At 28.5% G+C, this 15,546-nt stretch overlaps 3 protein-coding genes across 5 annotated transcripts; all 3 read left to right on the top strand.

The window, feature by feature from the left end:
- The first annotated feature begins 154 nt into the window (after positions 1 to 154).
- Cnk (connector enhancer of ksr) lies at positions 155 to 9,148 on the top strand. The gene is made up of 12 exons (XM_072004116.1): positions 155 to 309; positions 899 to 1,488; positions 1,799 to 1,909; positions 1,983 to 2,233; positions 2,330 to 4,596; positions 4,693 to 4,822; positions 4,895 to 5,389; positions 5,449 to 5,592; positions 5,980 to 6,707; positions 6,776 to 7,177; positions 7,250 to 7,476; positions 7,553 to 9,148. The coding sequence occupies exons 1-12, from the start codon at positions 252 to 254 to the stop codon at positions 7,766 to 7,768; spliced, it is 5,619 nt and encodes a 1,872-aa protein (XP_071860217.1). The 5' UTR covers positions 155 to 251; the 3' UTR covers positions 7,769 to 9,148.
- Positions 9,149 to 9,301: 153 nt separating this feature from the next.
- LOC139987641 (uncharacterized) lies at positions 9,302 to 12,148 on the top strand. The gene is made up of 4 exons (XM_072004117.1): positions 9,302 to 9,871; positions 10,700 to 10,766; positions 10,846 to 10,905; positions 10,986 to 12,148. The coding sequence occupies exons 1-4, from the start codon at positions 9,710 to 9,712 to the stop codon at positions 11,753 to 11,755; spliced, it is 1,059 nt and encodes a 352-aa protein (XP_071860218.1). The 5' UTR covers positions 9,302 to 9,709; the 3' UTR covers positions 11,756 to 12,148.
- Positions 12,149 to 12,279: 131 nt separating this feature from the next.
- LOC139987643 (E3 ubiquitin-protein ligase MARCHF8) lies at positions 12,280 to 15,319 on the top strand. Of its 3 annotated transcripts, XM_072004124.1 has the most exons (7): positions 12,286 to 12,703; positions 13,143 to 13,174; positions 13,253 to 13,553; positions 13,831 to 13,922; positions 14,081 to 14,261; positions 14,399 to 14,664; positions 14,734 to 15,319. In XM_072004124.1, exons 3-7 carry the CDS (start codon positions 13,437 to 13,439, stop codon positions 14,993 to 14,995), a joined length of 918 nt encoding a protein of 305 aa, XP_071860225.1. In that variant the 5' UTR covers positions 12,286 to 12,703; positions 13,143 to 13,174; positions 13,253 to 13,436; the 3' UTR covers positions 14,996 to 15,319. The 3 variants fall into 3 exon arrangements, with proteins under 3 accessions (XP_071860226.1, XP_071860225.1, XP_071860224.1); XM_072004125.1 differs by lacking the exon at positions 13,143 to 13,174 and having other exon boundaries at positions 12,280 to 12,362; XM_072004123.1 differs by lacking the exon at positions 13,143 to 13,174.
- The last annotated feature ends 227 nt before the right edge of the window (positions 15,320 to 15,546 follow it).

Here is a 15,546-nt window from a genome sequence, read left to right as displayed (position 1 = left end):
GTGCATACGTATTTTACAGTTATCGACTTAGCAGACTGAAAACTTAGTCAATGATTCGCTATAGCAAACCACAGAGGGCGTAAAAAACACTAATTTTTTTCGAGATCGGTATTTCAGAACATGAGATACAAAGTCCCATATATAATGTCATGTCTATTCTATACTTAGTTAATGTTGGAAATTAGAACGACTAAGAATTGAGGAATCAAGGAGAATCTTTAACATTTTATGAATTAGTAGATGATCGGGTCATGGCGTATGTTAATGTTGCTGAATGGAAAACTGAACAAGTGTGCGAATGGTTGAAAGGTGCGAAAAATTGAATTTCCTTTTAAATCAGTGTTATACATCGATATATTTTAAGGAACAAGTGTACTCTATTACGTGCAGAAACAATGTCGTGAAAATTTGCGTGTGAAAATTTTGCAGTATACGCCCGCACCTGTCTATTCGCCCCTCTTTCCTTTTAATCAGTCACTTTATTGCATGTATAAAGCAGTATTTACTCAATCATTCATTACAATCACATAATTCATAAATGATATATCGTTATAAAACGAATCTTTAGTAATACTAAATCTTTCCTAAAAATGTTTTAAAACTGCAATATCTTCATTTATTTTCCTAATCTGCAGTGTTAATATTCGAAAGAGTTTATAAATGATTATCGTTCACGTAATTTCATTATCGTTTTTTTCATTGTTATTACTTTTGAAACAAACGAAGTATTAAATGATTAATTACTATAAAAGCAAAAATTATAATTATTTTCCCCTTATAACTTTATTCAAATTCCTGTACAAATCTTTCATTAAAATATTATGATTTCACTTTCACAATATCCTTTTTCTCTTAAAGTAATTAAATCCTTTAGAGAAAAAAATGCTTCCTGTTTTAGGTTTGGATAATTCTGTTCTTCCCTATGTGCATAGCTTTACTAATCATGGTGTTAATGGACAACAGTTATTAAGTTTGAGACCCGAAGACCTAGAACACCTTGGGGTATTGAAACTTGGTCATCAGGAAATTATTCTTGAAGCAGTAGAATATTTGAGAAATTTCCATTATGAACTTGATCGTGAAAATCTGCAACTATTGGCATTGCGACTGTCTTGTCAAGCACATAGTTTACAAAATGAGTTGTCTCATCAGACAGATTCGAAGCCTGTTACAACCCAAACATTATCTGATGTAGCATCAGTTATAATGGCTGTAAAACCATTAGTAAGATGGCTTGATCGACCTCCTTTTAGTGGACAATTAGAATATAATGACAAAAAAGTTGAATTAATGAAGTTAGCTTTGGAAATGGCCACATGTGCACAAAGAGATAGATTTGCAGAAAAACCAATAGAAGAAATTAGAACAATTTGTGGACAATTAGCAAAATTAGCAGATTATATAATACAAGATATTACTGATCCTATGATATTACAACCTGCTAGTTTAGATTTGGCAACATTAAAAAAGAAGCCAGGAGATGATTTAGTAAGTTCTGAAATAATATCAATTTTTTAAAATAGGGTAATATTCTTCTATTTTATTTTTATTTCTAAATAATTTTATGTAATGAATATAATATATATAAAATATTTAACATAAATCATAAAATAGTATACTTCATAATCATTAAAGTTATCTGCTACATCCTTTAATGATAAAACTATAACCATTGATTCAACACATCTGTAACTTCCTATTTAGATAGTCTTATATTATAGAATGAAACTGTCAGAGTAATATAATTATTTCCTAATAGGTATGAAGAATAAAAATTGGAAAATATTTTCTTTTATAGGGATTTTATATTTTACCATCTTTTCATGGAGCTCATCAAATTGCGGAGATTAAATTTGGATCAGCTGCACATCAGTGTGGTAAAATGGAAGAAGGAGATGAGATTGTTCAAGTAATTTTTCTTTTTTTTAATTAATTAAAACATATATAATACAAATGTTTAATTTAATTTAAATATTTTCCAGGTAAATTATCAGACTGTAGTTGGTTGGGAACGAAAAAATCTTTTAGAATTATTTCGCGAAAGCCCAGCAGAAGTATTATTAACTTTGAAACGTAGACCAAGACATACGAAAATATATGGTCAAATTTACATAAAACCATATCGACTTCCAAGCAATAAGAAAACATCTTACACAACACGGTGGCAACACAATCTTCCTTCCCCAAGGCCAGAATTATTAACTATACCAGATTTTACAATGCCATTACCAAGGTATATATATATATATATATATATAGACATGTACCTCATTTATAAAATATATACAATTTCGTTTCTAATATAATACAAATTTGTAAATTTGTTTAGGCCAAAGAATCCCAGTCCAGAACCTGCAAGCATTCTAGATACTGTTAATATGCTAGACACAATGATTATAGATAGTAGCGATTCGGATAGTGAAACTGATCCACCTTTATCTATTCGATTATATTCTACAAAACCAAGAAATTCAGTTCAAAGACGAGCTACTATAACTGGTGCTAGTCCAACTACCAAGCATGGAATTGATATAGAACAATTTTGGAAAGAATTGAAACAGGAACATAGTACAACTTCTCAATTGCGGGACAAAGCAGCATCTTGCGCTCATGGTTTAGATAATGTACCATCAAATATACGACCACAAACATGTATATCTATAGAACAAAACAAAAGAAAAAAAAGGAATGATGGACAAACTGATGATAAGAAAGTACAGTTTCAAGATAAACCTATGATGAAACATGATGTTCCTCAAGTAGGTAATACAATCAGTGTAATAAACGAGAAAAAAGATGAATGTAAAACTAACCAAAATTGTGAGGAATTGTGCAGTAATATAAATACAATCAGCCAAATTTCTCAAACATCTGTTAATGTTACCAATAACAATAACTTGAGTGATACGAGTGTGCCTTTAGATGAATGCAACAATTTTATTAGGGATAAACATAGTAATAGTAAGAGTATGATAAGCAGTAAGGAACTTAGTATATGTAATAGTAAAGAGCGAGGAAGATTAGATAAAAGTTACAGTACACCAGCGTACGATTCAATGGACGCTGACAGTATAGAAGACAGAAGGCAAAAGTTGTTTCATGCGTTAGAACCGTCTGCAAATAATGTAAGCAATGTATCCAGTAAGACTGATGTTCAATTGACTTTTACGAGTTCCGAAGATCAACAAAAATTAAGAGATATTGATGATCAAAAACAAAGTATTCAAATAAATTTTGATAATATTATTAAAAAAAATAATGATACTGATAAATATGTTACACAAGATAACAAAAAAAAACAATGTTCTGAATCTGAACATTTAGATTCATTTAAAACTTCTATGTGTAAGGTAATTGATGCAAACCACAAAATCAGTATAGAAAATAACCAAAGCAATAATGAATGTATTAGTATTGATGTACATAAATACGACAAAAAGAACGTAACAAACAATTTAAGTGTAGAAACAGAAAATACATCAAAAATATGTAATACTCAAAATTTTACAAATAATTCAAGTTCCAATCATGAAACTAATGAAGATAAATTAGAATCAATAAATAGTTTTATGCAAAACAGTGGAGAAAATAATTCAAACCTAAATAAATTTGAGAAGATTCTTCAAACATTTAATGGACCAAACCACTGTGGTCCAACAGAACATAAAAAATTAACAGAAAAAAAAGGTAATGTATCAGTAAAAGAAAATATCCAAGCTCAAAGACAAGTATGGACAAATAGTGATCTGAATTTTACTGAAAGTAATGTACAGATATATAATAATATTACTAATAATATTACTCGAAACATTCCTCAAATTCAAATTTGTCGAAAGGTACAGAATGATAATACAAAAGCCGAAGATTTAATTATTCAAGGAAATGCGATGCAATCTTGTAAATGTGTAGAAGTAACAAAAACTGACTCTAGTAAGAAGTTAGAAAATAAACCTAATCTAATACCTCCAGATCCGCCTCCACGTAAATATTATTCAAAGTTAACAATGGATTCATCTATAAGTAATACTTCAAAGATGTTTGATGACCAAGAAAAGTGTTGTACACCAGAAAAAATTAATACTAGAAAAGATTTAAAAAGTTTGGAATATTATACGGAAAATCATATCAGAAGTACCTTGGATTATAAAGATAAGCAGGATTATTTTGATGTTTGTAATAGTTTTACAGAAAAATTAGAATTTATTGATGATATGAATACTCTAGATAACGAACTTAGACCTAGTTTAAACTTGGATTCTACATATTTAGAATACAATGATAAGCAAATAAAGGAAACTAAGTTTATCTGTGATAAGTATGAACCTATTGTTGAGAAGTCTGCATACATTAATTCAACAATGGAATACCATGATACTGAATCTTATTCTCAAAATACGGACTCTCCGGATGGTTCATGCTCTTCAAAGCAATTTCTAGATCATAAATCTAAAGTGTCTGAAAAGGAAAAAAGTTTTGAGAAAGGCGTAGTTAATAAAGCTATGATGGTGGCTAGAAGTATTGGATTGCATGGAAGTTTAAGCAAATCTTCCAGTAATAGTCCCAGAACTAATAGAAAACGAAGTATATTATTTGCAAGTAAGTAATTGTCACACATTGTATATATTTAATAGATTAATATATATTAATCTTTAAACATTTATACTTATTGATTTTTATATTACCTTTAACTAGGAAAGCGGAATATCTCTGTTAAAGATATAGGCACAGGTGATTTAGAAGGATGGTTAACGTACCGCACAAGAGGTGCAGGTGGTGCTTGGGCGAAAGCTTGGTTTGTTTTAAAGTGCTCTTCTCTGTACAGGTTCGTTAACCAAATTTTTATATCTACATATTTATCTTACAAATATTTATTTTATTATATTTTTAAATATAGGTTTAAAACTCAAAATAGTATAAAAGCCGACTGTCTCATAGCTTTAACAGGATTTACCGTATCACGAGCTGCCGAAGTAAAATCAAGAAAGTATGCGTTTAAGGTTTATCACACAGGAACGGTATTTTATTTTGCTGCAGACACTGAAGATTTTCTTGCCTTATGGGTAGATGCAATTAACAAAGCAACCTTAGGTGCGGATGGCCACAGTAGGAATAGTGCGCTTTTCAGCGAAACTGACGAGAGCGATAGCGAACAAAAAAGTAAAACAAAAAATGTTCATACTTCGGAATATAAACCGAACTTTGAAAAATCGTTCGGATCATTAAAAAAAGTTGTTCGTAAAGATTCTCCCTCATATAAGGACCATGAAATTAGTGGTGCTAGTTTAGATAGAAAATATTTAAAATTCCTTGGTGCAAGAAACAATGTACCTGTTCCAACTGCACAGTTTAGAAGTTACAGAAGAGTTCTTCCTACATCTACGCCTAATAAGTAAGAGTTAGTATGGAATACCTCGTTTAAAACAAAAATAAAATATGAATATTTTTCAGGAAACAAGATTCTGTTCCAAATTCGCCAGATTTGCAAATGACGATTGCAGGAAGTACATTTTATGGATTATGTGCATCTCATAGTGCCACTGATATGTCAACTAGCACTCAAGATATGGGTGATTACAGGCGTACCACAGACAGGTAACATTTTATGTTGCATGCTACAGAACTAATATATCAATTTTGTTGTATTATATAATCTTTTATGATTCTACTAAACTTAAATTATTATGGTTTTATTTTTTTTTTATTGTACACACGAAAATAAATTTTTAACTAAAGAATAATAGCAATTAAAAATATTGTTATATTTTGCACTTCATAATAAAATAATTAACTAAAAATATTGACTGCATTTATTTTATATGTATATATATATTTTGTGCATGTTTTTCCTTATTGTAACTGTTTTCCTACACACTATCCTTAATGAAGTAGAGCACACTTTATTTGCTTTTACACATACATATCTTTTGTTATCCTATTGAATATTGTAAAGTAATTAGTGAAATAGTATTTAATATTTAGGTGTCTCAGTAACAGAAATAGAAGAGCAGAAGATTTACAAGGTTTTATTACGTTAGAAGAATTCATGTTGTTGCAACAAGAAGATCAAAGACAAATGACAAAAACTAGGCCTGTATCACCACGGATGACACCTTTAACTAGCGATCACGTTCATGTCCAACATAGGAACTTTCATGATAATGAGACTGTTAATGAACAATCCAGGTTTGTCAGTGATGGAACTTTCAATAATGATGTTTATGTTCGAAATAAAAATAGTGATGAAGCAGTAAATAACGCTGCTTCTGCATATGGTTATTCTCGGAATATGGATACCATTCACGCAATGCGACAATATAGCGAAGATTTTGATTCAGAAAGAAATGAATATAGAGGAGAGTCATCAAAACATTCGGTTCATAAAAAATCAGACGAATTTTATTACGCTAATAAAAAAAAATTATCAGATGGCTCAAATATTCAACAGTTGAAACCATGCAATTCATTTCACTGTAAAACTATCACAAATGACCAAAAACCTTCTTTGTGTCATAATAAATCAGATATTGTTGATGGGTCTGGGAGACAAATGAGCTTGAATTGTGAATATAATACTAATATTTATACAAATCAAGCACAATCTTCAAGTAATCATGACATTTCTAGATCATATGATTATTATTTGCCTAAAAATGTTAATAATTTATCAGAGGACATGAAACTGGCACCAAGACTTACTCGAAATGATGGTAACTTTCATTATTTATATAATAACTTCTTAGTATATCAAGATTAATATGATTTCTTTTTCATTTAGGTGCCTCAGGATCTACCAACGACCTTACGTTTCATACTTTCTATGAAACTTTACAACGTGCAAAGAAAGATGCATCCATTAGTCGCAAAGGAAGTTTCAATCTAACAAATCGTCGTGATCATGTTTCTTCAGACAAGCATTGGTTGGATTCTTTACGACGAGGTGATAAAAAAGATATCAATTGTGATAAAACTCGTTTGAAAAACGTAGCACAGTACCACCCACCACCTATACCAACTTCTCCATTCGAACAAGAAGGTATGACTGCTGCATTTGAGATGCATTTAGATAAAGGTGAACAAGTTCAAAAGACAAATCGATTGAAAAATTTGTTCGGCAATAAATGTCAGCAGAAACCTTCTACACTTGATTTGCCTAAAGAAACACAAAAAACTTTATTGGGTAAATAATATACTTTAAATTTCAGTTATATTTTATAATAATCTTTGACTATAATTTATATATAAATGATAGGATCACCGAGATTACACAGAGCGTTATTTAAAGAAAAATGTTACAATCAGTCACGATTACCAAGTCGATCGAGCAGTCAGAGTCCTGGCGATAGTGGAATCAGTCAATCTCATAGTTCCTTTAGTGGAAATAGTCAAACTCTCAGTCAGAGTTTTAGTTCGGTCAGTTCTGTTAGTGATTGGAGTCCGGATACACCATCGCCGTGTACTCCAAATTTAATGTCGAAGGTATATATTTCAATAAATAGTAATTATGAATATTGTGCCAAATATTAACATAATAATAACAAATATTTATTTTTAGGGTATTGCAAATCAGCCCTCCTGTCAGAAAGGTCATGCAAGCATAGGTAGAAACTCATTGACACCACCGACTTTGCCTTACATACCACCACCTACATCACCACCACCTGATTATCCTGGTCTTGAATATCCGCCAGTATTTGAACCTGGTACTTATTCTCTCTTGGATGCTTCGTTACTACGTAATCGTAACAAAAGCAATCGAGATACTCATTAACCAATGACACAACTTAGTTCGTTAATCTACACAATAATAACCAAAGATAATGTGTTTCCTTAATCATTTATCTATAATATAATCAGGTATTTTATATAAGGAATTCAAAAACATAATATTTTTTCATAAAGTATTAAAATTTAACCGTCCATTTTATAAGAATCTGAAGCTTATTAAATCATTTTTTTTATACAAATTGAAATTATAATCTATCCACTCAATGGTAAGAGCAAAATAATAGTTGAGTGGACGACTGAAATTTAATACGATATACCATTACTTTAATAATATAAAGATTATTTTAATTAGACGAGGCGCGCAGTAGCGACAATTTGCCGCGCGATAGTTTTGTCACTCTCGATCGCATCAATCAAAAGTTCAATTTCATCTTCTAATAAAAAAAGTGTCCTGAATTGCGTTGTCAAATGCGTTCAAATCGCATTCTTTTTGTAAATGACAAAACTGTTGTGCGACAAATTAACGCTAGTGTGCGCATAAATTATTATTTGTAATAATTATTAATAAGTTGCTAAATTGGAACTTATTACATCTTTTAAAATATTTTAATTACACTAAATGTTTATTGTATATTCATTATGAAACCCTATAATAATTACTAAGTAGGTAGATTTACATATAAATGTTACATATGTAATGTAACTTTTATACATAATACAGATAAAATGATATGTTAATGAATGAAGAAAATTAATGAAAAATTTGATGACAAACATTAATAGCTTGTAATAGCAAACGAAGAGATCAATTTTTTCATTTCTAAATGAATAATCATTTTATTATTATTTCATACATACATATGCAAAACTTTTCATTATAAATAACTTTAAATATGCGAAACAGAAGTGCTCTTGAATAAACATTATTAAAACACATAAATAATATAAATTACATTTCGGTAAAATATAGCAAAATTCTGTTATACTTTTTTAAACATATTTTATAAATAGCTTTAAATATACATTAAGCGTCATATATACATATATAGTATACATATATTCATACATTTATATATAATGTGATGATGTGTAAAGTGCCTACATATCTCTTTTATATAATTTTTGTATATATGATTAAAATCATACTTTTTTAGCTATTAATGTAATTCGAGCTGCATGACTTTATTATATTTTATGCTCAAAAAATTTTGAAGAAGTATTATATAATTAAAACTATTCAAGTTTTAAATGATGTATTTTGTGTATTTTTTACAATAGTTTATAGTTATTATATATGTATCTATATATTAAAAATTTAATTGTATATAATAAGGCTGGCTATGAATATTATAAAACGCTTTCATTACTAAAACAAATGTTTGCAACGTGTACGATAATATTGAATAAAATAAATTATTCGATATACTTTTTATTGTATAATATAATAATTAAACTATGGATCACATAGAAATGAGTGAAAGCGGAAAGAGATATGTAATCCAAGTTCTTTTTCCGGACTGTGAGGCCGAAAAATAAAAGAATAAGAAAATATAGGACTGCGGATATATATGTAAATTCATATTTTTATAAATCCAACTAGAAAATAGAATCTAAATAGACAATTGATTTATTTACTAAATAATGTAATGAGTACTAAATTCTGAGATTATTTAGATATTTTTACATACTATATACATGATATATAATAATAACATTTACCATATATATTTTAAATGATACAACTTTATTTAAAATTTATGTTTGCTTTGATTTTAACATATTCGTTTCGTTTGTTTTGTATGTTCGATTATCTCGTAACTTGTAACGCTCGATTAAAAATTGGCTTATCGATAGAAAAAGATATCGATAACCTATCGAAGGACTTTTTGAGTTGTGTCTTGTGTCGGTTGTTTCCACGATCGTTATATCTATCTACTGGAATTTTGTGAACTAGAACATAAAATAAAAGAAGAAAATTAACAAAATGTCAGTTCCAATTGATTATATTGATTTAACTACTGACCTACCAGATCAAGCTTCAAAATTACGAAATAAGGATGAAATATATGTTAATTTAACAATAACAAAGTCACGAAAGCGTGGTTCTAAAAAACAAGTTGCACAACTTGAAGATTCCATTATGTACGTATGTATTGTCACATTATACTTCCTTACTTTTAATCGAATTTATTTGAAGGTAAACATTTTTTTTAGAGAAATAACAGATAATAATAAATGTAAAGATGTACAAACAATGGAAATCATAGATCTAGATAATATCAATAGCCCAAAAGAAACTGGAATATGTTATGTTAATGATTCCAGAGAAGAAAAGTTAGTTGTATTGACCTGTCCAATATGTTATGAACAGTTGTCTTCTAAAATGAACCCTATGTCTACTCCTTGTGGACATATATTTTGTACAAAATGTATAACTCTAGCTTTACGAGTATCTAAAGCTAAGAAGTGTCCAACATGTCAAAGAATTATTAAATTAAAATCTTGTACCCGTTTATATTTTTAAACATATAGATTTTGGTTCTCATATTTATGTACTTTTTATATTAGTACTATCATAAATATGTAATTTGCCCTAAGTTTTGAGTATTTTAAAGTGTATTTTATGATATTTCTGTAGTTATATAAACTTCAATATTTAATCTCTAATTATGTATAGGATATTCTGTTACTTTTGTACGTATTCATTATAATAATTTAAGACTTAATACACTTTTAATTTATGAGAAAAAGAAATTAAAGCATTTGATGAAATCTAAAAGTGTATCTATTTCAATACATCTTGATTTAAAGGTCATTTAATGTTTACATTTTGTTGTCACCTTGAAATATCTCCAATATATTTAAAATAACATAAACTATTCTATATCCTTTGTATATCTGGTTTTATGAAATTTATTGACATGATTTAATGTATTCTCTCGATTAGTATAATTAAAATTTCAAAATGTTTAAGAAAAAAAAAGTACAAAAAGAAAATCATATGTCATTTTTCGTTGGAGGCACTGCAATTGGAATGGCAGGTAAATATTATTTTAAACTATATTATGGTTATATTCTTTGTATTCAACTTATGTGATATACATGTTATTTATTTCATAGCTGGTCTATTAGCTGGAAGATTATTTTCAAATACATCAATTAAAAAAAATCAAAAATTTGGTAAGTAATTTTTAATAATTTAAATAAAATAAGAAAAAGTTAAATAATCCTTAATATTTTTCATTTTTTTTTCTATATAGGACCTGAAATTCTTATCAACGAAAATATGAAAAAATATTCTCAGGATGATAATATTTATGATGTATATTTTAATAAAAGTCATCGTAATATACGTTCTAAAAGTGCTTCTCGATACAATGAGAAAAATCTTATAGAGAAACCACTGTCACCAATTTCTTTAAATAAATTTGATGATAAATTAAAAAATGATATTAATAATTTTAATTCACGTTGCAAATGCAACAAAAATGAACATAAAGTCTTTCATGATAACAAAAATCATATTCCCTATAATATAAGTATAGAAAATAATAATGAATACAATGCACTTACTGATATTTTTCCAGAAAACACTAAGGAAGAAACAAAGAACAATAATTATTTTAAATTAGAAAATACTAAACAAGGATCTTCACATGCTGTCCAATCAGAAAATAATGTAAGTGTTAAAGATGAAAATTGTTTGAAAGCAATAAATGTTGAAAAAGAAGCGTCAAAAACTGCAAAAATTTATGAAAGTATGCAGTTAACAGACATATTTAATAGTTTATCTATTAATTTCTGTGAAAACAGTACTATTGATAAGAACCTTCCAAATATAACAAATTCTGGGAGTGGTTCAAATATTTCATCAAGTTACACTGATAATGCCAGTAATATGGCTACATATGATGCTACATATTTCGAAAATGCAGAACAAAGTAACATTTTTAATTTTTCTTCTATTGAAGACTTTTATGAAACTGACATAATCTCATCTACAAAACAGAATAATTTCAATGATATCTAAAAGTTTTTAAATGTAATAACTAGAGTGCAGATTTTTATGGATTTATAAAAAATTTAAAAGTACAAAATTACAAAACATGATCATAATATGAAAAATATATAAACTATTTAAAGTGCAATGTTTTCTATAATGCTTGGTAGATAAAACAATTGACCACAGAGGTCCTTTAATGTAGAATATCAAGTTAAGCCATGTTAATTCTTTAATTACATTCTCAGAAATGTGACTCCGCATAAAAATTCGCAATTTAGTAATAACTATTATAAAGTTAAGGTTTTAAACTAATAAATATATTGTTATTTAGTTTGAATATTTTCTTTTTTATTACATGTATATTGACAAAAAAAATATGTTGTATAATGAGAGAATAAATAAATGATTTAATACAATTAATGCATGCATATTTTATATTTTTCGTATCTATTTTTTACGTATTCCAAATTTGAATCGAGGTCGTTCATTGGTGTAATAATATTCAATGTCATTTCCAAACAACGGATTGGTTGATCTTATACACACGCCACGCCTACGCTCTACGTTATGGCGGCGCCTCAGAGAAATAAAATACACAGTCTGTTGTGAAGAAAGAACTATGCTTTGTAATAAAGTCAGTATTCGTGGTATTTTTGAAAATTGATGCGGTTCATCGCACGCGCTCAAAACGTGATAGACTATAAGAAAACTTCGAAATAATTTCAACATTAAACTGTGCAAGTTAATTAATTTACTGCAGTGAATATAAGTTTCCTATAGTGTGTCATTGACTCGAGACGAAGTGTCAAAATCGACTTGCTTTCGTGCTATATAAAAATTTCATCAAGACAATTACGAAAAATTTCATTTATTAAACGTCACTCAATCGTTTAAAATAAAGCTTGTTTGAATAGCGTATTTATTATCCAATTACCAAATTTAGTGCTAGTGTGATTTCCACGGAAATGAAAAGATGTATGTGACGCCAATGCTTTGTTTTCTTTTTGTCGAATAGTTTTCGTTCCAAGTGTTACGTTTACGTAGTGATTTTGATAAAATGTAACCACTGTAGCATTTTTCGTCACTGTCAGTGTTTTTTTTGTATATGTGTCGCTTTCTCTCTTTATATAAATATTACAAATTTGAATAAGAAACGAATCAGAATTTATCGTTTTACTTATTCAAATTGTTTAATTCGTATTTTTCTCTGTCTGTTTTTATTAAGTAATCTTAATGATAAATATACTTGATTTTTACTTTAACAGCTTTTGCATTGTTTTGAGTGGATACAATTGATATCAGAGTAGATACTTATGCTATCTACATATTTTTGATGTATTTATTATTTGATAATTTCTGTATAAATTATATTTTTAAAGAATCAAGTGTAATACATAATTATATCGTCTTCCAGATATAAATTAATCATTAATATCAAAATCTTAAGTAAATATTTTTATGTAAATAACAGTTACAAATACTTCAGTTTTATATAACATTTTTTAAAGTACGCTATAATTTCAGGTTTTTAAGTACATATTCAAGTTAAATGTTAAACATCATGGCACAAAAAGTCTTTTGTATGTAATTAACTATTAATTTGTGCTTAAACATGATACCAATGGAAACTAATTATCAAACACTCGTTAAGATGTGTTTGTTTAATGTTGTTTATCACTGATCACATCTTTGCTGAGGTCAGAGAGTGATGCCGGTTCATCAGATCAATGTTAATCCGCCTGACCGGCAACCACCTCTGTCGCTTGGTCCTTCCAATAACAATAGTCCTGCTGGTGGTGAAGGCTTACCAGAATGGACACCAAGGGTAACTTCTCATATATATCTTTCTTTTTTTATCCACATAACTTTCATAAAACATTTATTTCATATTTTAATACTTTTTACTTTAAGACAATTACTATGTAAATATTAATGATCAAATAAATTCTTTTAGTTTTATATCTGTATCATAACAAAAACATTAATGAATAAACAAATTACTTTAGTTTCATATATGAATCATAATAAAGAATTTTATAATATATAAAATATAAATTTACTTTACCTATTGATTTATGTTTAATGGAATATTTATTTTTTAGGAATCAACATATGCAACAGTAGTTACAATCATACCAGATCATTGTCATTCATCTGTAAGCACATTGTCTTCAAACAATCATGATATTTGCAGGTAAATGTAAAATTTTCTTATTATAAATTATCTTCAAACAACTCTTTCTTACCTTTTTACGAAAAGTTATGTATTATAGCACTGCTAAAATAATTATTTACGAACAATATTTATTATACAATAATGTACGCAAATTTTATATTCTTTTTTTATTGCAGAATATGTCATTGTGAAGGTGAAGAAGGTGCTCCTCTTTTAGCACCTTGTTATTGCAGTGGCAGTTTACGTTATGTACATCAAGCTTGCCTTCAACAATGGATAAAAGCTTCTGACACACGTGCTTGTGAATTATGTAAATTCACATTTATTATGCATGCTAAAACAAAACCATTTTGTGAGGTATCATTTCTTTGTATTTGTTCTGTATATATGAAGAAATTTTCGTTCAGATTTTTAAAGACTAAACCTATAATTTGCTGATTCTTAATTTAATAAGTTTGGAAACATTATATACGATATTAATCAATGATTTTTAGTGGGAAAAACTTGAAATGTCTGCCCTAGAAGTTCGTAAATTATGGTGCGCGGTTGCTTTTCATGCAATAGCTGCACTTTGTGTGGCTTGGTCTTTATACGTACTCGTCGAACGTTCCGTTGAAGAAGCTCGACGTGGATATGTAGACTGGTCTTTCTGGACTAAATTAATAGTTGTTGTAATTGGTTCTACAGGAGGTTTAGTTTTTATGTACATTCAGTGCAAAGTATACATTACATTATGCAGAAAATGGCGAGCATTTAACAGGTATATAATATTAACAATAATTATTTCTATTTAGTTGCAAATGTTATAAATATCGACTATATTTTCTAGAGTAATATTTATTCAAAATGCTCCTGAGAAAGTGGTGCTTCCTCCCTCACCTACAGACTCTTTGAGAGAAGTAACATTGCCTCTAAAAGATCCAACTGCCTCTATGCCTGAGCTCAATCATACCTTATTACCCCGTAACATAGATCCTCCATGTGCCTCGCAGATGGTGAAACCGGATCCTGCCGCGCCTCCACAAAGGCACGACGCTCAATTGAAACTGTATGTATTTGATAAATTGTCCTCGTCCGAAGACAACTTGTAATACAATTGGGGGTAATACAAATGGCTGCTAATTGTGCACTAATGATTAGCAAAAAAAAAAGTGTAATGCAAACATAAGCATATGTCTAGAATAAAATGGTAATTCTAGACCGCAGTACGATTTTGAAAATCGAAGTTTCTATTTCGAAACTGTCAAATGTCCGCCCTTATGGAGCACCTTTATCTGAAACCTAGTACTTCAGTGCTTACATTGACAATGGGATAGCTGAAAGTGTTTAACCAGCGGTTTAAACATTTTCTCCAACTGTACATAATTATTGTATCTGTGATGTTATTAAATAAAATTTACCATATTTAAACAGTACCCTTAATGTTTATAATGAAAACTTGCGTCCATTTAGTAAAATTTTGATTTGGGATAAATAAATGAATAAATAAATAATTATGTTAAGGTAGACAATGTAATACCAATGTAATATAATTCCTTGTATAAGGATTTTCAAATTTAACTTTTATTTTTAATTAAACTTTTCTAAATTATTATTAGAAAAAACAATCTTATAACAAAATAAAACATACTATTTTTAAAAT

The sequence above is a fragment of the Bombus fervidus genome, chromosome 5 (assembly GCF_041682495.2).
Source record: "Bombus fervidus isolate BK054 chromosome 5, iyBomFerv1, whole genome shotgun sequence".
Classification (NCBI taxonomy): domain Eukaryota; kingdom Metazoa; phylum Arthropoda; class Insecta; order Hymenoptera; family Apidae; genus Bombus; species Bombus fervidus.
Note: the sequence above shows the minus strand (reverse complement) of the source record. Positions and strands in the feature narration are given on the sequence as shown.

Bases quoted from the DNA above. Each gene is read 5' to 3' on its own strand.
- LOC139987643 (XM_072004125.1), top strand. From the start codon at position 13,437: ATGCCGGTTCATCAGATCAATGTTAATCCGCCTGACCGGCAACCACCT. The intron at 13,554-13,830 runs GTAACTTCTCAT...TTTATTTTTTAG, and splicing joins TACCAGAATGGACACCAAGG to GAATCAACATATGCAACAGT. The intron at 14,665-14,733 runs GTATATAATATT...TATATTTTCTAG, and splicing joins AAATGGCGAGCATTTAACAG to AGTAATATTTATTCAAAATG.
- LOC139987641 (XM_072004117.1), top strand. From the start codon at position 9,710: ATGTCAGTTCCAATTGATTATATTGATTTAACTACTGACCTACCAGAT. The intron at 9,872-10,699 runs GTATGTATTGTC...AAAATGTTTAAG, and splicing joins TTGAAGATTCCATTATGTAC to AAAAAAAAAGTACAAAAAGA. The intron at 10,906-10,985 runs GTAAGTAATTTT...TTTTCTATATAG, and splicing joins TAAAAAAAATCAAAAATTTG to GACCTGAAATTCTTATCAAC.
- Cnk (XM_072004116.1), top strand. From the start codon at position 252: ATGGCGTATGTTAATGTTGCTGAATGGAAAACTGAACAAGTGTGCGAA. The intron at 2,234-2,329 runs GTATATATATAT...AAATTTGTTTAG, and splicing joins TTTACAATGCCATTACCAAG to GCCAAAGAATCCCAGTCCAG. The intron at 4,823-4,894 runs GTTCGTTAACCA...TTTTAAATATAG, and splicing joins AAGTGCTCTTCTCTGTACAG to GTTTAAAACTCAAAATAGTA.